The sequence below is a fragment of the Thermobia domestica genome, chromosome 9, assembly GCF_964235325.1.
Source record: "Thermobia domestica chromosome 9, izTheDome1.hap1.1, whole genome shotgun sequence".
In the NCBI taxonomy this organism is placed as follows: Eukaryota; Metazoa; Arthropoda; class Insecta; order Zygentoma; family Lepismatidae; genus Thermobia; species Thermobia domestica.
In genome coordinates, this window is record NC_137462.1 from 86,419,156 (window position 1) to 86,440,701 (window position 21,546).

Below are 21,546 nucleotides of genomic sequence, written 5' to 3' on the forward strand. Positions count from 1 at the left end.
TACAGCTATTTACACTGGCAGTCTTTCTTACATACTTGCATATAAAAGCAGAATTTGGGAGACTTTGGAAGATTGCAATCACCTCCGTGCAGTTAGCACCCCCCTTACAAAAAATTAAAATTATTTTTATGTCAATCGTGTGATCAGGTATGCTCAACAATTTTTAAGGTTTGATCAGATTTACTGACATTTAATATAAGCTATAAATATAAGCTATATTTAGTAGGGGGACTAACTACATGCTAGTCCCCCTTCATGCCTGATTCTGAATTTTTCGATGCCAATTCAGTAGCGTCATTTCAGATTTGGCTTGGGGGGCAAAGCCCCCTTATATATGTAATATTTCGCGTTTTTTACTGACTTACTACTGTTCTATTGGTAAAATCTATATAAATCTCAAATTCAGGGCGGGCAAATGCCCCTCCCTGCCCCCTAAATGACGCCCCTGTGCCAATTTTTCGATCAGGTTTGATCAACGATTTTCAACGTTTGATCAACCTTACTAACAGAGAAATAATGGTTAGAAAAGGGGGTGGTCAGTACTCCTACACCGCAGATTCGACTTTTTCTTATGTCAATCAATTGATCACCAATTTTTAACGTTTGATCAGATTAAGTAACATAAATATAAGATATATTTAGTAGGGGCTAACTACACGCTAGCCCCCTCTCCGGCTAGGCTTAAGGAACCAGATAGTTCACAGCAGCAGAAACAAAATGTCTCCCTCTGTTGCCATTTTGAGCAGCTGCAATTCAATTGGAATCCTTATATGGCTGTGTTCTAATTGTCAAATATACGGCTGTGTTCTAATTGTCTCGTACTTTTATTACATTTATAATAAGCAAAATCGTTTTGAAATACAATTATTAGAATTAAGTAGATGTAATATTTAAAAATACCACATAGATAACACAATTTCTCATTTAATGCCGTTAAATTCATTGTTCTAGTCGCTTTCTTCACACAGATTTTTTGAATCGTAATTTATGGTAACACTACAAATGTCTACAGATATCAACGCTAATGGTTGCTTTTATGCATCTTTTCTGGTGCATAACACCATTATCTATGATTATGGTTATTCACATTGCAGTATTTGCTTTCATTCTTGACAAACTAACCGACAAAAGAAAAAAAGTTAAAATGTCATCAGATTCGACGTATTATCGGCTATCAAAGATTCTATTTCATCCTTAGGATTATAGGATTAGGAATTACGTTTCTGGGCTGTCAGCAGGGATGACTACATTACCCCGTTACGTATGGGGGATGACGTCCTCGGCTAACCGGGGGAGGGGAAGGAAGCGGCCTAGGACCTATATATTAGGCACTATCCCGGCATTTGTTTGGTATGAATGAGGAAAAAAAGGAAAATCCAATCAGGATGGCTGGCCTCAAAAATATTTTACACTTTTTCGACCGAGTGTCCCCATCGGGAATAGAACCCGAGACCGCTCGCACCAAAGGCGAGAGACTGTTAGCGACTACGCTATGCGAGGCCACTCTTACAATTCTTGCGCAGAAAGTACCGGTACCTTAAATTTTTTAACCTTGTCAAATTTGTCACTTGTAGTCAGTATGCTAATTAATTTATTTAGGGAGGACAGAACCCAAGTTCTATTTAGTCACGGAAGATTTAAATTTTTCCGGGGGAGGAATTCCAAGGTAGGCCTATTCTCCAAGCAGTCCGCACACTGCTTGTAGCTGTTGTTTGTAAAGGCTTGATTTGTAGTGGAGGCCAGAAAATTTTGCGTTCTACATTTTTTAATCTCAAATTTCATTCTATTTTCCCGATATTTTCTTACTTTCGAAGGATATTATGTTAATTTACTTCAAATTCATGTAAATAACCAACACTATATATTTATTTATTTATTTATTTTTTTAAGTATATTAAAATACAGTGAAACACAGCCCTTCATTCTTTGTCTTATTTAGCCGCCCCACAGTTATTCACAATAGTACTATCAAACATATGACAGTTCTACGTTGGGTGTTCATTAAGGAAGGAAGAATGAAAACAACTATTTTCGATCGCTCGTTGGTGTCACTCCCTCTAAAGAGGATGAAGCGGGAGGTGCTATTTTCTTTTCAAGTCAGTTGCCTAAACATATTCTTTTCTTTTCTCCTTTTCACTCACCCGAAGCAGAATTCTATTTGATTGCTTTATGAATAGTATGCTGCCGAAGATATACGAACTACTACGAAGCCAAACAATACATTGACGAAAACGAGGGAAAAGCTTTAGAAAACGTGTTTGAGTACGGGTAATCAGAACTGAGGGAAAGAAACCCAAAAGGCAACTGAGTACAGGGATTCAGAGGGACACATGAGTCCTTGTAATCAAAGTAACGAAAGTAGTCGTTAATTTTTATGATTCCTTTCACTCAACGAATTCAAAGGAATCGAATACCAGAAAGGAATCAGAATTCCCATCACTACTTCAAATGAAGGGGCTCCCGTGAGTAAAATTGCATATTTTGCTGCTACCTGATTCGATTTCTACGTTAAACTCTCATAAGCAAGCAAAATGAACAATAAGATACAGTTGTGTTTCAATACAATGCTTATCCCATCCACTCCTCGAAATAATTTTAGATTAGTATTTTACAGCTCCCGTAAGAGCTCTCAAAAATTGCCTTGGTGGACGGTATTTCACGTCCCCCAGGCGGGGTATTGGGAAAAGTTTTCAACTAGCAATAATCGCACCTCGGTTAAACCTCATTGGTTACGATATCGCCACTGCGCAAAGCTAACGAACTTCTCTTATTTCGAGTAATAACCACATCTTGTTTCTTAATCACTTGTGAGAAGTATGAAACAAACAAGTTTACAACAAAAGCTGAAGTAGGACTGTATATCGCATGTACTTCTGTTAATACTGTACTGTTTCAATCATCCAGTTACTAAAAATACGCATTAAAAAGAAACGTTAACCTGTTTAATCTGCATGGGAAACGTGATGGCATAGGTGCTGCCATCTTTTGTGAAGAAAATAAGTACATTTATTTGCATGACATAAAAATAAGATTTTTCATTAATTAAGCAAATAATGTGATTATTGTTGACTTTTTATTTCATGCAAAGTCGCAACATAAAGAGAGCACCTTGAAGAAAAAATAAATTAGGCATACAAGGTGTAGTTCGGGAATAGAGCAACCAATACAAATTTACTACATATATCCGAAATGGATTGGGTAACATCAACTCTTAGTACCTTGGATTAAAAATTGCTCCCCTCCTCACTACTTTCAAAAGTAGTATTTTATATGCGACGTTCCAATTCTTGGTGCAGCTTTATCTTAGAATCACATAAGCACGACTATGAATACAACGTTCTCTATAGAAAATTTGATTCAAAGTGATCAAAAAATTGTTAACTACTTCTTCTATTTTACTAGATTACTTGCATTTCAGGATTTGCTTCGTGGCCCACCAGCGGGGGGTAGAAGTTATCACAGACAAGCGAATGTAATAGAGGGTTTGGGTGCGGAAGGCACTAGGGCAAGTGCTATTTACAGTCAATTTTAGTTATAACGCTGCGCTTCGTGCAGCTTCTTTTTACTTCACTACACAATTTATTATTATTTAACCTACCTTGCGTTTCGATGTGTTTTTCCCGTTTTTTTTTTTTTTTTTTTTTTTGTATTTTTATCCTTTTACTGTAGTTTTTCTCGATCTACTTTCAGTAATTTGTTTCACGTATTTCTCTCCCACAGTACCACGCTAAACCATTAATTCTCTAAATTTTTGTCACTTGTGCCATATATTCATCACACTTATATTTCACGGGATCTTTCAATACTGATTCGCACTTTGTAAATTTCAACATGAATAAAAGTTCCGAAGATACGGAAGCAAAACTCCTTGATCCTTAATACTCTGGACAATGGTTTATTTAAGGAGGATATCCTGTTTGTTTATGCCTGTCTTATTCTTCACTACTGCTTGCCTTACAAGCATATCGTATGCATAAATTACTTCCTTAGATAAGGGTGTTTCTGTAACATTCTTTTCAACAGGCATCAACTTTTTCATAAAAGTCAAGGATTAATTGAAAGATATCGAGAAATAAAGTACTGGCGCCTGAGAATCATACAATAAATTTTGTATTCAGTACTACTACATCCATTTAAAAAATAAAACAACGCTTAGGAACGAACCTACGCGCATGAAATAGCAAACTGTAAAATATGAACTCATATGAACCTGAAAGGGACAATAATCAAAGACTCACATTTACTCAGTCATGCTATACTCTAGTACTAGAACCAATACGATGAACTACCAAAAATATATTATCTTTCTTGATTTAATATAACATTAGCTGAAATACCTTATTCCGCACGGGGTGAATAGGTTTATGCAAGATATTTGAACACGCATTTCAATGAAAGTTTAATGATAAAAAACCCATAAAATAAAAACCCATAAAAAAAAAAATCTCTATTCTCCTAAGATGTATCTTTTCATCGAAGTGACATGATAAAACCCAGCTTGAGGTAGGTGCTAACTCGGTTCCAAAAAAAATTTACTCCTCCACTGTCAAAACGGAAATTTTTACAAACTCAGAGTTAGGTTTTCTTGTTTTTAATGATTGACCGGCTCGTGAGATACTGTATTTTTGGCATAAATTTTAAATCCTCTCAACCCTCTTTACGATACACCTTTTAATCATGGAGGTACTTGATAACTATATCCAAAAATTCATTTCAAACGTTCAACCGATTTCCTATAATTTATCAATCACACATAAGATCATTTTCTCATTTATATGTTAGATGAAGAGGCTTTGTGGGTTATGAAAATAGATCAAAAATAGGTTATGACAAAAAGTAGTTGCTACCAAAAACCTAACCCGCCTCAGTTGTCAATTTTAACCCAAATAACAAATCTATAGAAGCAGGACATAAGTCTGGATTTATCTTTCATTACTAACAATTATACACCAACTTAACTGCTACACGAACAATATACACAATAACAACTCATTTTATTTATCTCAACCTTCAGCACGCGGGGTAAAGGCATACCACTAACACACTGAGATATTTGTTAACGTAACTAAAATGGAATTGAGCAACCAAAACGCAGTTTAGGTATTTGTGTTGAATAACACATTAAAGATTCTAACATATATTAGCTGAAAGTCGACAGCGAAACTTTTTTTGTCACAATACATAAAAGCACCATGTCATCATATCGTACACTATGAGGTAATTCCCACTTCCTTCGCTATCATTTGCAGTCACAGTCCTGGGCCTTTTTTTTTTTTTTTTTCACTTTATATACGTTGTCCAGAGTGCGTGCAGTTGCAGGCAGGCCAGTTCGGGAGTCGTCTTCCACACTGTCCCGCCCTTCTATACGTTTAAACCACTCATAAACACACTTCAAGGTGACAGCACGTTCGTCGTAAACTGTTGTCAGCATTTCATGAGTTTCTTTCGCTGATTTCCCAAATTTGAAACAGAACAGTATATTCGTTCGTTGTTCCATTTTCTTATCCATTTTTGGTTCGACCGCGCCCACTACACCTTCACTGTACAATTGGCTGTTTACACGATAAGCACACTCGCAGCGCCGCCGCTCGGGAACTTCTTCAAACATGCCTTGACCTGTCCGGCACGGGATGCGGTGGTGGCGCTCTCTTACGACCGCGAGCAGTATAACGTCATTACTGGAACTTTCTGGACAGAGGTTGAATCATTAAATCAGAAAAAGCATTCAAACTAAAAGCTGACTTAAAAGAAAATGAAATATTTCAGTTTTAAGTCACGCGATTATGCCGTGTAGGCTAAAAGAGACGGAGACGATGCGAATGAATGAAATGATGGAATGAAGAAAGTGGAAGAATGAGAAAATCCACGCACACTGTGTTTGTCCACAACAAAGTCGACTTGGCGCGAACTGGCGTAAATCCAAAGACCTCACGCACCAGAAGTGAACGCATCTACCATTGAGTCACCGCGGCTCCTGTTGATTTAAAAAAGATTCATTCATTCATGTATTCTAAATTTAATCCACGCACTTATTGATCCAACTGTTTTTAAACTTTCACAAAGAAATCAGCAATATCATAAAAGGGATAAGGACTTACTATGAACGGATGGGACAAAGCTGTACACCTTTAACACCGAAACATATCGACAGTTTTTTCTGTTTACTTTTTTCCCTAAATAAGCAAAACTCTAGAATCAAAGACCAGGTATAGGGAACCTTTTTATTTTAAAGGCTACATTGACAAGGCCAATTCCCAAGAAGGCCGCATATGATAATTTTAAACAGATCTAATTTTCTAGTTACTTTTTATTTATTAGTTACATTAACAATGTACATGAAAATGTGTAACACTACATTTTACGTATAATACTATATTCTTTGATATATACGAGGGCCATTACAAAAGTCATGGCAACTTAATTTTCTCGAAAATGGTAACGAATAAAAAAATTCTGAAATATGCAAATGGAAGGTTAGTTCATACATAAACATTACATGTAGGAAGATGGATGAACATACACACTACCATAAAGATATAGCACGAGAAAAAAGACGAAAAAAATTGTCGATTCAAACGTGTTTTACTGTCAATTGCAACAGTACACAATAGTACAGGGCAGGAGGAACACGTACCCGTGATATCTTAGAGTCCCTACCATTTTGTGGATTTTTGGGAAGACTCCTGATGCCATGGAATGTACGTAGTTTGTAATGTACTATTGTATACAGTTGCAATTGATAGAAACACTTTTGGAAGGACAAAAATTTTTTCGTCTTTTTTTTCTCATGCTATATCTTTATGGTGGTGTGTGTGTTCATCCATCTCCCTACATGTAATGTTTACATATGAACTAACCTTCCATTTGCACATTTCAAAATTTTTTAAATCTTTACCATTTTCGAGAAAAAAAAATAGTTGCCATGACTTTTGCAATGGCCCTCGTGTAACTTCAGAATTATATTTCTATATTTCTTATATAACATAGCATTTTCCACTAATCCAGAAAGCCGCAGGTTCTTCACCGCTGCTCCAGATCGTCTAAATACTTCTGAAAGTTTTTCTTGTTTGACATGAGTTTATCCTTTTCCAATACTGAAGCTATATGTTTGTGAATAACTGTGGTTCAGTAATAGCAAAACTAATCTCTGATACACCGATCCATCGTTTGATTCCAAGTCATAGAAGTTTGAGATGAACATCGAGTTAAAAGGTTTCTTTGATATCCAATCGAAATATCTCAATTGGTTCTATTTGCTGAATGGAGTGACGTGATTCAATACACACGTATGAATTATCTTGTTAAAATTGGGAAATATGCTATTTCATTTACAATATATACCGCTAGTTAAAGTTTTTTCGCTTAATGGGTGACTACTTATCTGTATATTATACTTTCTTATAAAAACTCAATTTTTAGTGCTGTATTAACATCTTAAATTATCAGTAAAACTGACCATATTATCATTTACACAAACCTGCGAAATGGACAATGATCCTTATTTTACAAGGTAAAGATACATCCAAATGGTGTTCTGTTACATCGTATTACAAACGAAAATTTAACATGATTGATATGATTTTACACCGTATTTTGATATGCAATGTTAATATTATTATTAGGATCATAATCAAGGATGTAATGAAGCGACGCACCGGTACACGCTTTTAGGAAGAAGCAACGCTCCGATGGAGAACCAAGAAACATATTTGCTTTTTATTTTAGAGAAGATGAAATTAAATAATAATAATAATAATAATAATAATAATAATAATAATAATAATAATAATAATAATAATAATAATAATAAACGTACTTTTAATTTTCTGATTTATGTTTTAAATGTTTGTTCAAAGATAAACAGAAAATTAATTAATTAAGCTACTTGCCTTCATTTTGTTCGTATCTACTACAGAAAAAGTCATTCACTCCCTTCCCGAAACGTAATGCTTTAACTTGATTTTCTTAAAATAAAAACAGTAGATGAATATTATGAACGATCATTCAAAACATGGAAATTATTTAGTAGTTCTACATAACTAAAGTGAACTAGGAGAAAATAATAACAAAATCTGAGTCAGAAAAATTATACTGTTTTTGTTATGTATTGTTTCACTATACAATACTACAATAAACGTTCATAATTTGGTATCAGTTTCGTGTTTATATTCAACTTGTATTTTTGGTTCCTTTTATCTTCCATCAAGCGCTCCGGCACAAATTAATTTGGAACTAGGGATGGCCAGAACCGGTTCCTGTTGGAACCGGTCTTCGGCCCTGAACGAATCCGGTTCTGGAAGATCCGGTTCCGGAACCGGTTTTTCGAATCCAGGTCTGGAACCGGATCTCCAAGAACCGGTTCCGCGCTGAACCGGAACTTTGTGGCCATCCCTATGTTAAACCTGAACTGCTGGCACGCTGTGAACAGTGTGCAAGATGAAATGGTGGAAGAGGCAGGCAGGCGCCCACGCAGCGGCCACTTGTCTCATTTGTCTAAACAAACTGAGTAACTGGCAAACTCATTGGCTAAACAGGCATACTCATTTGGCTAAACACCCAATGGTGGATCAATACTTTTGTCTGGGGGGCACAAGCGGGTCTGGGCGGGGAGGGCACAAGCGCGTGGTCCTGTTTGCAGTGTTTTGAAGGTGAACTTTGTGCCTCCTTTACAGGTCTTTGGGGGCTTTTGGATCCAGGTCTGGAACCGGTTCCGAAAACCGGATTTCCAAGAACCGGTTTTGCCGGAACCGAAACTTTGTGGCCATCCCTATTTGGAACTACAACCTGGGCTATAATCGTGCATTTTTAGAGTTTTACTTTTCCTTTCTTAAAATAAACTGATAATATTCTTTTTTCTTCGTTCTAACTCTGCACATTCAACAGTTCAGAATTCATATTTAGTTATAACCATTAAAAAAAGAAAATAAACAACTCATACTTGATTATGAAGTTATAATTGAGGAGTTTGATGTAATAAGGGTAAGCGAGTTTACGCCCTTTTGCATCAAACGCATTTTGTCATGCTTCTTTAGCCTCCTGGTAACATTTCAATTCAATATCGGAATACACGTGTAAAATCATAGCTATCTCTAGGAAGGCCCCGCCATAGAAACTTGGCAACGCAGCGCGAACGTCCTATCGGCTGGGACATTTGCCTTTCAGTAAATGGTGAAAATCGCACGCTGTCAGTAAAAGGCGTTGTTATTTAGATACTGTAAAGTGTCACATTTATGGGAATTAGAGAACGGAATGCCAGATAAGTGTATTATGCCTGGGTATCAACGTAATTACACTAAAACAATTAAGGAGGAAGAATATGTAAAGAGTTTCCGATTTCCAAAGCGTTACATTCACAAGCGAAATATTGGATGATTATTACGAATTTGTAAACAGTAAAGATTATATTAATAGTTTGTTTCTTGAGATTCTAAACAAAGACTATTTGAGCAGTGTTACATTAGATGATTCTGCACTTCTGTACGTATGTGACTGTACATATGTGTTTCAAGACAGCACACAAACTTAACTGTGAAGCGTGTAATGATATTTTGATACATAAAGAGGAATCAAAAGATGAATATTTCACTAAGATAAATCGAAGCAAATTGAGGGGTACTGTCTTATTTTATTATAAGAGTATGCAAACATGTATTTGCAATTATACAAGTGTTAATATCTAAAGAATATGAAAACAAGTTAATTTCAAACAATAATCAGAAATTAGTCTTTCATCGCTTAAATGTATTAGGGATAAGCAGAGACAATAACATACTTGATTGTAATATTGTAAATCCATGCCACCACGACAGTGAAAAATTGGTAGGAAACTTTTAAATAACTATTCAAAATTAATGAAGCAATCTGTTGTAAAAGAAAGGAATAGAAGGAAGTTAGACATCTTTTCAGCATGAGAACGACCTTTAATAGACCTAAAATTCTGACCATTCTGCCAAATTTGTAAATGTACCGTATATGTATTATCTACAATACTTAAGAACATGGGCGCCCGAAGAAAATTTTATAGGGGGACATCTCCCTTGTTATATTACGTTTGATATTTTTTTTAATTTATATTAAGAAAACCTTAAGAAATTTAAAATGAAATTTTTTAGTTTTACGTCCCACGGTAATGCCGGTTAAGCTAAAGGAAACGGCGGTGATGAGAAATGAGTGAAATGGTGGAATGAAGAAAATAGGAGGAAACGGGAAAACCCCGAAGAAATCCACGCACACGGTGTTTGTCCACCACAAAGTTCACTTGGTGCGAGCTGGGATCGAACTTGGGATCCCAAACACCAGAGATGAACGCTCTACCACTGAGCCATCGCGGCCCCTTAAGAAATTTAAGTTGCTGTTAGGCCTATAATACAAATTTTCATGAACCAGGGGGCACCGGGCTCCCTGCCCCCACCTTCATGCGCGTATGTTTTATGAATACTTATGTAAATGTATATAAAACTAGAATAAGAATTTATGCAAATATCATCATCACTCATACGGATAGCCTCAGTACCGAAAAGGACGCTAAACTTCAATTTAATTGTCAATTTAGTTATATAAGCCTATCTTACTGTTCGTTTATTCTTTCTTGCTTTGACTTACATCTTTCAATATATTTTGTAATCTTATTTTATGAATGGATTTTATATTATTTTAGTCATTTGTTGTCATGATCCTTGTACTTTAAACGTATCTTACTAATTATATTGTGTTAGTCAATCACTCTTTGATTACTTATTACTAACTTACGTAGCCTTCGCTATGTTAGTCTCTTGCTTATTACATTCAACAAGAATATTCCATTTGTTTATTGGAAAAAATAATAACAAAAAGTTGACAAAAGGAAGTGAAAAAAAGAGAGAAAAAAACAACCTGCAGAAAAGATTTGTCCTCGTATTGCTCGCGATGGACGTCGAGTGGTGTGGGGAACAGCGTTGCCACACCGAAGGCCGGGGCCTTCCTAAAGACGGCTATGGTAAAATACATTGTTTTATGTAAGAAAAAAAAAAACACTACTTAAATTTTCAACATCGTTTTTCTCCAACTGCATGTTTCAGACTTACGCCCTTATTGCATCAAACTTCTCAATTGTTAAAGTAGCGTTTCTAGTACAAATATTTAGCTATCGGGGCTATAAGCTGATATCACACTTGATCAGATTTGGCTATCTCCTATAGTAGTTTCATCTGTTTCAACATTTTACCGTTTTTGGACAATTACTTTTTATCATTACTATTTTCTTCCATGAGATGCTTTTTAGCCCAATCTGAATTTTTGTTCATTGGGATACAATCTATTGATTGTACTAGTTTTAAGGTTGCATGCAACTGAGCTCGAAATTTGACCACCACCTTTTAAGACACAAAAACTTAACTTCCTTACAAATATAAACCTCATCTCCTCCTAAACCCACGTGCTAGTCCAAAATTTTCAAGCTGAAATTTATAACAAAAGTATTTTCTACTGCTGCACTGACCTGCAGGGCTATCCATTCCTTGAAGATCCTCGACTGTTACATGAAGATCACCAACTAAAAGACTCTCATCATGACCCGTTCGCAGTAAGTATGAACCCATATTAGTTTTGAGGAATGTTCTGCACGCAGTGATCCATGCTTGTAGTTCATACATCGTCACATTTACACTGGGACTAGGTAACTGTGAAGACTAAACACAGAAACATATTACAATAACATTCTAGTTTTCAATTTTAACAAACAGGAAAAAAATATTTACTTCTTAATATGTATGTATCAGTGTCTTTATTTAGATACTGGTTTTTAAGTTGTAAATTGCTAAACAAACTTAAATTTGTGTAGCAATTTGTAAATTCTGTATCGCATTTACGGCAGTGTAGCAAATTACTATTGTTATTATATATTTTATTGTTTTATATAGATAGGAAGTAATAAAAATTAACATTTTTGAATATCACAGTTATAAGAAAGAGTAACGTAAATAAAAAGTAATGTCAGTATTTTTTTTTCTTTCTTTTAAGTGGTAATTGTCTCCTACAGATTTGTCTAAGTTGGTAGCTCGTTTTGAAAGAGTTCATATCGAGTTTTCTATGAAGTGCTGAATCCACAACGTCGTCACGAAACGGAGAATTGAAGCTACGCAGTCTACGAAGTGAACCTTCGTTTACAATAAAGATACAGTAAATTAATTTCACACAAAAAAGTTTATTGCCTAACTGATATTATAACATAACATTACTTGGGTCCAATTTATTTTCCCATCTTTCTACGAGTTCTAAACCAAATACTACTTTTCTTCCTCTATTGTGAATGGAAAACAAGGCTTAGCGAAAGGAATATTTTTAAATGAATACTATGTAACAAGTAGATCTGCCATTTACGAACTCCTTAACAAAAATTAAAGAGTAGATAAACAAAGTACTGCTAAACTCCCGTGTTTGTGCTAGTGATCATGTTTTCGAAACATACGATGGGGTACTGCATCTCAAAATCTCATTACGGCACTCCAGATGCAATTAACTTCAAAGTACTCAAGGTATCTTATGTGAATAGACTTCAGTAACATTGTTTGTAGTCCATATTGGATTGGTTTGTATTATTGAGAACGCAATATTTTATTTGCATCGCATTTCTATGATTTTGTGTCGCAAATTGCGATGCGGTACCCTTAAACACACAAAAAACACTGATATAGAAGTATTTTCGGCACATCAGTGAATTAAAACTTTCGTATGGATTGATTGAGTGTAATGTATTTTAGTTAAATTTTCTTTATATGATAGATTACTATCAGAAAATAAACTGTATGAGAAGTGGGTGCTCTTAAATAAAATGTTTATTTATTTAGTAAAAGTTGTACATAGAAATCTCGTGGCATTTTAAATTCAAAGGAGGAAAAAAGGAAGAAGGGAAATTTACAAATCATAATCACTAAAAATTCCCTTAAAAGTTATCTCCTCACATCAGAAATAATGACAACTGTTAACGTGCTGGTTGTTTAACGTTATAGTATAAAGGTAACCAAGAAAGTTCTGTCGCTTTTTGTGGAGGTATGTTTTCAATTGGCCCTCACACCGTGAGTTCAATGCGAATGGAGATACGGCGAAGGTCAGTTATTCATGTGGGTATATCCAACATACTACCCCGTCGTGGCAGTTCAGTTACACCGTGAACTTGCGTAAGGACAGAGTTAACATAAGACTTCCACAGAGCGTCATAAGGGTGTGTATGCTGTACGAGTTCAAACTGGGGTCAAACGCCGCTGCAACGGGCAGGAAGATATGCCAGGTTTTTGGTGAGGGTGTCGTGACTACGTGGACAGTCCAGCGGTGGTTTTACAAGTTTAAGGACGTTGACGAAACAGTCGAAGAAGCATCACGTGCCGAAAGATCAACACATATACAAAATGAAGATCTTCAGGCAGCAATAGAGGTGAACAGTGGCTAGACATGTGAGGAACTGAGGAATGGGACTACAATTCAGTATGAGTGGAGAAACCATTCGGCAGCACCTCCATCAACTTACGAAGCAAAACAAGTTGGGTCGATGGGTCCCACATGATTTGACTCCGGGCCAGAAGGCAGCGCGAGCAGTCACCTGTGTTTCTTTGCTGTCTGTCTGAAGGAGGAGCCATTTCTTGACAGGGTGTTGACATGTGATAAGAAGTGGGTTCTGTACGAAGCTCCACGGCACCGTCGTCATTGGTTAGCATTCCATGAACTGGTTCCAAAACAGCTGAAACCACCGCACCAGAAGAAGGTCCTCCTGTGTGTTTGATGAACTGCTCCCGGCATCATGCATCGGAAACTCCTACCAGCTAGTCAGAGCATCAATGCAACTATGTACTGTCAGCAGTTAAGCCGTGTTCAAGAAAAACTCAGAACTCTGGAGCCTGCATTTCTGAATCGCAAAGGGTCCTCCTGTTATAGGACAATGCTATGCCCCACGTGGCTAGGATGACACGGGACACCATTCTACGTCTTGGATGGGAAACACTATTGCATCCACCACTCCCCGAACATTGCACCGTCCGATTATTACTGTTCCATTCCTTGGACAATCACCTTCGAGGAAGCCAGTTCAAATCCCTAATAGAGGTACAAAATGCACTTGATAACTTCTTCGTTTCACGGCCCATCAAGTTCTGCCACGATGGAATCCATGACCTTCCAGAACGTTGGCATAAAGTCGTCGATGCTGATGGGGACTGTTTTTGATCTTCCAAGTACGTCTTAGGTGACATACCTTCGAAGGTGAAGGGTGAAAAAGCGACAGAACTTTCTTAGTTACCTTTATAATATCGTAAAGATTCATGAGTAAGTGTATTCAGTACACAACTATGAAACGTAAAGTAACAGCTACAGGTTTTCCTCAGCTGCGCGTTGCCAATTTTGATTTTTACAAATAATATCTCAGCTATAGACAGGTACATTTTCTGTAAGTCAGAGTAGCTGATTTGCTATTTTGATGTACCTTAACTCTTGAACCTCTTACGCAAAAGCTGCTATCACCTATTGGAATCAAACACAAATCCATTGAAATTCTAATTACTGACTCCATAGGAACAAATTCGATACATACACACAATACTTCAAGTTCATGTATCTGCAAACAATCGTTCTACTCTATTATACATTAACGGATAAAATTTCTTTCTTGTCCACATAGCACTAGACAGAAATTTTTGTACAAGACACTAAAACAGGGCTCATAGCGGTCTGGTCTTTTCTAAATAGTTAAAAAGCGACCAAAAACGCATGAAAAGGTGACCAAAAACACATCAAGAAGTAATTTTAATCCTTGATGCCAAACTTGGGCATAAATTGAATTTTACATTTTTTTCAACCAAAATAGGGCCGGCTGGATCATAGCTGAAATACGTAATGTTTTAACACGTTACGATTATAAATTGTTTTACTTAAGTTTGTCAACTAATAAAAAAATGGATTACTTGTGTTTAGAGGTTCATTATTAATTACATATTTTGCACGATTTTGTATTTCAACTTAGATCTGGATGGGGTAAGGCCACATTTCTATATTTTCATTATGTCCAATAATACAACATTAATGTAATTAATACATAGCATCTATATTACCATCAACTGGTAATAAGATTTTGTCTTGTACAATTGGTTTGTTACAAAGTTTGTCTTGGTACCACATGATTGGTAAATATAGGTATGGCTTCTAGCAACATTCTGCATACAATGAAAAGTAAACTGTAAACACTTAATATATGTCATTCTCCTTTAACACAATAAGATCAAAGCAAATAATGTGGATTATAACCTTATTATGAACTTTTAAAATAAATTACAAATGTTAACTAGAAGAAAGAATAGACACAGAAGGGCTCTCAAACTCACCTTGAGAGCTTAAGTACCCACCAACCACCCATTTAGCTTTAGAAAGAATAAAGGCTGAAGTGAGAATAAAGCTGACTTGGTTTACATGTGGCCGCACAGTTGCACATGGCAGCAAGTACTGAAGTTTTCAGAAGACATGCGTTTAGTGCATAAAAATACGTAACAAGTTTCTGTCTTTTTCCATTTATTTTTATAATATTTTTCTTAGAAAACTGCCAATGCAAAACATAAATCAAACGAAAAATATAACTTTACCCCCCTAAAAAGTAACTTTTTATGATAAATTTGAAAAAAGAAACTTCTAGTGACCAAATTAAAAAAAGTAACTTTTAGTTTAAAAAGTGACTCGCTATGAGCCCTGCTAGAATGATAACCATATAAGCATTTCCAATTATACATTTAAATCTTATTTCTTTAAAAGGATACATTAACTTCATTAAATTATTTGATTTTTTTTTTCTCTAAAATGTTCACATGTCACACACATTTAATATACAAAAATTCAATTTACTGTATAGAAATACTTCGTGTTCATATATTCTTAATTTACCTGTAGATTATGTATAGCTTCAATCCACTGGCTTCGTTCAAATTCTGAAGAAAGGAAGAAAGTGTAAGCACGTGAAGTTCGATTTCCCACACGGAAGACCAAATTAGGAGATGCAAGCACTAGTTGAGCCTCCAAGTCAGCAAGCTTTTTCCTTTGCTTTTCTGTTCGGCTGCCTAGTCGTATCCGCTATAATCACAAAGATAGTGCAACTGTTAATAAATTCATAGAATAAAAAAGCAATGTTGTAAACTATAGAAGCAAGCAAGAAACTAAGCTCGAGGTTATTTTTTTATACATTAGATAATCTTCTTTATGATGACTCTTGGCACTGCCTACCGTCCATCCTAACCATTACCATATCGGGAAATATTTAAGAAACTACGCGCCATATATCATATAGCATTAGCCCTAACATAGGGATAATTTCTAGAAGATGTATATGAAACTTTCCTCTGACTGACTTGAAGCCAAAGCGATAGGTCCAATGAGAAGCCTCAAAGCACATGTTCGATAAAATCGGATAATTCTGAGAGCATTATAAATAAATGTTTTTCAAGATGGACAGAAAATAATCCTCTACCAAAAACTGTAACTATTTCACAATAATAATAATAATAATAATAATAATAATAATAATAATAATAATAATAATAATAATAATAATAATAATAATAATAATAATAATAATAATAATAATAATAAACTTTATTTTATGTGCTGAGAACAGCAAAAATACACCACTCTGTCTTATTCTACATTATTTTAGCACTATAATTTATAGTACTAGTGATAAAATTATGATTACCTATTTAATATAAATTATTAATAATAAGAATACTGACAGAGTAGTCTATGTCAATTACTGAAAACAAGGAGAAGTCAAAAATTACAAGTAAAAATAAAAACTACTAGGTTACATTAAAAATTCTAAAATAAAGTCATGTTTTAGTATATGCATTCATTATAGCTTGTTAAAATCCTAGAAATTAAAATACGTTTCCTATTATGTGGTTGCAATAAAATTTTTACCCTTGTACCATATACTGGAACTTCAAAATCTACATTTTTTAAAATATAGTCCGAGATACATCGGTTGTCAAGTAACTTTTCTACAAATACCGATTCAATCAATTTTTTCCTATCAGCCAGTCGTTCCAATTTAAAGTATTTTAACCAATTAACAAAAAATTGGCTAATTACCAATGAATCCTCCCTTGAAAAATTTTAAGGTTTTGACGTTTCGGAACTCTCAGCTGGTTCCTTTCTCGGTGGGAAGGTAAAAAGGAATCCTTTTTACCTTCCCACCGAGAAAGGAACCAGCTAAGAGTTCCGAAACGTCAAAACCTTAAAATTTTTCAAGGGAGGATTCATTGGTAAGTAGCCAATTTTTTGTTAATTTTGAATATTCCCCCATGCGCCCATGTAATTATAATTATTTTAACCAATATTCATACATGCTTGAGTAATAGTGCAGTCCTAACTTAAAGCATTCTAATAAAACACAAGTTTGTTCACAAGAGTATTTCAAGTTTGTTCAGAAGAGTATTTGTTAGGTTGTTCCAAGTCACCGATGCATATTCTAGTTTCTAACTTACCAGTAATTTATATAAGAGTACATATGTGTCAGACTGACAGAAAGCAGGCCATTGATAAAAGAGGTACCCAACTATTTTTCTTGCTTCATTACATACATTTTTTAAATGATCACCAGAGCGTGATGACCAATCAAATGTTGTATCTAAATCCTTCATTGCGTCAACTTTCTGTATTATGGTACCATTTATTTCGTATTGACTCACATAGTATTGCGATTTGTTACTGTACGTTATACACTTAGTTTTCAAACAATTGATATTCATTCTGTTATCTTTGAACAATGTAATGATTCTACTTAAGTCTTCTTGTAGCCTAACGTTGTCCTCAATATTGTTTACTACTCCAAAAAGTTTAATGTCATCAGCATAAAGTAAAAATTTTGGGGTAATTTCAAACTGTTGGTAAGTCATTAATAAAAATTGAGAAAAGCAATGGACCCAGAAAAGAACCTTGCGAAACACTGTTACTGATATTGGATGAATCTGACAGGACGTTTCCAATTTTAATTTGGTATAGTCTACCAGTCAAATAGCTTTCAAAAAATTTTAGATACAAGTGTGTTACACCTATATTTGACATTTTTTTAAATAGTAATCTATGATCAACTGAATGAAAAGCTTTACTCATGTCAACGTATATAACATCAGTTTGCAATCTACTTTTCATTGCATAGTAGGCAAAATCTGTTATTTCTCAGAGGTTGGTTAAAACTGATTTCTCTTTGTAAAAGCCATGCTGTGATTCTTACAATATTTTTTTACATTAAAAGTCAAATAATAATAATAATAATAATAATAATAATAATAATAATAATAATAATAATAATAATAATAATAATAATAATAATAAAGTAGACTTTATTAATGTCAGTATATTTATAACTACAATGAAATATTTCAAAAACGTTTCTGTTTCCTACATCGTCGTGAACATCAGAACAAGAAAACCTAAACTCAATTTATATTACGGAAATCTGGATAACAAAGACAATGTCACCAACAGTAATACTCAAAACTTACGTTATTGTGAGGTGTATCATACCTGGCTTTTCCGAGAAAGCAAATGCTCAAAAGAGCTATCATAGGAGCACCTGAACTTAGGAAGAAATGTGAAATGCTATACTGGTTGTTTTTTTTTATTCTTTAAGTGCTGTTATCAGTTCTCATTGTTCAGTTTCTGTTATATTATTAGACTTTCAAAGTACGTTATGCGTGAGTATCGAAAGACTTATAGAACGGCTACGTTCGCCTGTTGACAGGTATCAGAGTAAAAAACAGTAAGAGATATCGAGATGCGATTTGTATTTTTTATTGATTCAGCGTCTCAACAATAGGTCCCATCTACCGCGTTAACCCTCTGTTCAAACTGGAAGTAGAAGAATTCAACAATTTCCGATTTCAACGTTAGATCGTCCATATAATAAATATAAAAAAGTAATACATAACGACAAGTGGATTTCCGGGATAGATTTAGAGCCTTAAGAATAGATAACACTCCCAAACTTATCCCTCTACTAAAACCAGAAGTAGTATAAATCCATTATCATTTCCAGTTTTCATATTGATCTACGTAAAGCTAAAACGTTAAGATATATCGAGGGGCGTTTTTTTTTTTTTTTTTTTTTTTTTTTAATCGATTCCGTGTCCCAAGAACAACTTCCATCTCCCTTAACCGGAAGTGAAAGAAAATAACCATTTTCGATTTCACGTTGATCGTCATAGTGCAAAAGGGTAAGACATATCGAGAAACGGTTTATTGAAATCAATTCAGTGTCTCAAGAATATATTTAAAATTTTATTCTTTATCCTTGTATTGCAACCAGAAGCGATTGAACATTTTCAGTTTCAACGTTGATCGCTACACAACAAAAACGATAGTAGATAACGACACGTGGTTGTTTTTTGGAATCGATTCAGAAATGTAATAATAGATTCAATCTCCATTTTTTATCTCTCTACTAAAACCGGAAGTGCTATAAAATTCATTATCATCTCCAATTTCATTATTGACCTATGTAGAGCTAAAACAGTGAGAGAGAGATCAAAATGTGGTTTTTGAATCAATTCAGTGTTCCAAGAATAGGTTTCATATTCACCCTTAACCCTCTGTTCAAAACCGGTGATAGAAATAAACAATTTACGGTTTTAACATTGATCGCCATAGAGCAAAAGTGGTAATAGATAGCAAGACGCGATTTTTCTGCAGTCGATTACGCGTCCTAAAGATAGATTCCATCTCCAGTCTCTGTACTAAAACAGAAGTGGCAGAAATGTACCCCTTACAGTTTCAATATAAATTTTCATGGAACAAAAATGGTACGAGATTATGATAATTGGTTTTTCGATATGGCTTCAGCATACTAAGAATACTAAGAATAAATTCCTTCTCTCACTTTTCCCTCTTTTACAACTGGATGTTATAGACCTATTATTTCGGGTTTCAATATTGAATACGCATAGTTTCTAAGTCTACAGTAGTTTCACAATGAGAAACGAAACTCTCTTGTTCCAGTTTTGTGTCTTTTTGTTTTCATACAATACTTATGCGAATCTATTTTCGACAATGATACTGTTTTCATATGAAGAAGTTATAATTTCTGTGAATTTAATTTTTATTATTACGTTTGAGAATTTTTGGGTTACTTTTCACTGTACATCGTGACAGATAAAGGAAACACAAAGAGTTCTTAAAATATTGTCCTAGATATGTATACAGGCACAATAAAATCAGCTTTATTATTAAGTTCAAATAATTTCACGAAATATTACAATGGTTACTAGTTCATTATTCGTACACTATAAATTACTTATTCCATTGGCAATCAATCCTAAAATACGTATGTAACAGACAATATACCAAATTGATTGCTTCCAATCGTTGGCTTTGCTTCGCCACGCTTGCTTATCTCAGGACAAACCTTCCCCACTCCGGGTGAACACACGTGAATTTTTCTCGGCTCTCTAAATAGCAGAACAAGAAAGTAAAGCAAACAAACGACATTTATAATAGCGCCACCTCAAGGATTTTACATAACTTGAGGCAGTCTATTTTGCTCTTTTCTGTCTCTCTCTTTTATTTTATGCTTACATTTCTTACATGCAAATACAAGAAAGGAAAACGTGACACATGGAGATATCTTACCTTCTCTTCTCGGCTTTCTTCCCAAAGAATTTGGTCCCGTACTGTACACGCTTGTGACTTGAGAGCTACTATATTGGCTGGGGAAGACTCCCGAGGTTCCACTGCTGGTTCCTCGAATATTACGATATCACTCAATGGAATGTACCATTTCAGTTCGAAGGTAAACTTTTCACGACCGGAAGCCTACAAAAAATATACACAACATAGAACATTGACTACATATGTATTGTTAAACATTCAGTAAATACGAAAATACTACAAACTTAAGGTCAGGATAAGTCAGTCTTGTGGTTTCTTTCTATCTAATTCTGTAAAATATATTTTAAGGATAACTTTCTGCATAGTTATTCTATGTCAGCTGAGTTATCAGTAAAGGAACCTACATTATGTTTTATTTTTTACTAGCTGAAATACCCATTCTTTGCATGGGTCAGATAAAATATCTATGTAAACAAAATGAATGACAAAAGAAAAAAATACATCTGTCATTTTCTACTACTTTTACATATCCCGGTAACCGAAAAAAAAAAAAAAAAAAAAAAACCTCTGGTCCCCAGCCGATGGGGGTATTTGGAAGTCAACGCCTGTAGGAGTATCACCATTCATGTCAGCGATCGCGGAAACTATGGATTTGACACTATATCGGTCATTTTCTACTACTTTTACATGTCTCGTATCCCTCCCCGCAAGTGATCCTCGGCCCCCATACAATGGTAGCTGAATTTGAAAGTCTTCGCTAAGAAAGTGTCACCATTGATCTCAACGACCGCGAAAACTATGGATTTAATATCGGTCATTTGGAATATTTTTACGTCTCGGTATCTCCTCCCACCTGTGACCCCCAGCCAGCAGCCGAATTGGGTGAATTTGGAATTTAATGCGTTCGGAGTTTCACCATTGATCTCAGCGGGCGCG

The 21,546-nt window shown here is 35.0% G+C and overlaps 1 protein-coding gene and 1 non-coding gene across 3 annotated transcripts in view; both read right to left on the minus strand.

Annotated features, from left to right (window-relative positions):
* RhoGAP1A (Rho GTPase activating protein at 1A) overlaps positions 1 to 21,546 on the minus strand; it is a 67,111-nt gene that overhangs the window by 17,858 nt on the left and 27,707 nt on the right. For both annotated transcript variants that reach the window (XM_081771468.1, XM_081771467.1), the window contains exons 9-11: positions 20,632 to 20,814; positions 15,895 to 16,080; positions 11,477 to 11,666 (exon numbers count right to left, since the gene is read on the minus strand). In XM_081771468.1, coding sequence (XP_081627594.1) covers positions 11,477 to 11,666; positions 15,895 to 16,080; positions 20,632 to 20,814 — 559 coding nt within the window. The remainder of the gene's footprint in view (positions 1 to 11,476; positions 11,667 to 15,894; positions 16,081 to 20,631; positions 20,815 to 21,546) is intronic.
* Positions 2,615 to 2,755, minus strand: LOC145661240 (U4 spliceosomal RNA). Its single transcript, XR_014126894.1, has one exon. It is a non-coding gene; the product is annotated as a U4 spliceosomal RNA (small nuclear RNA).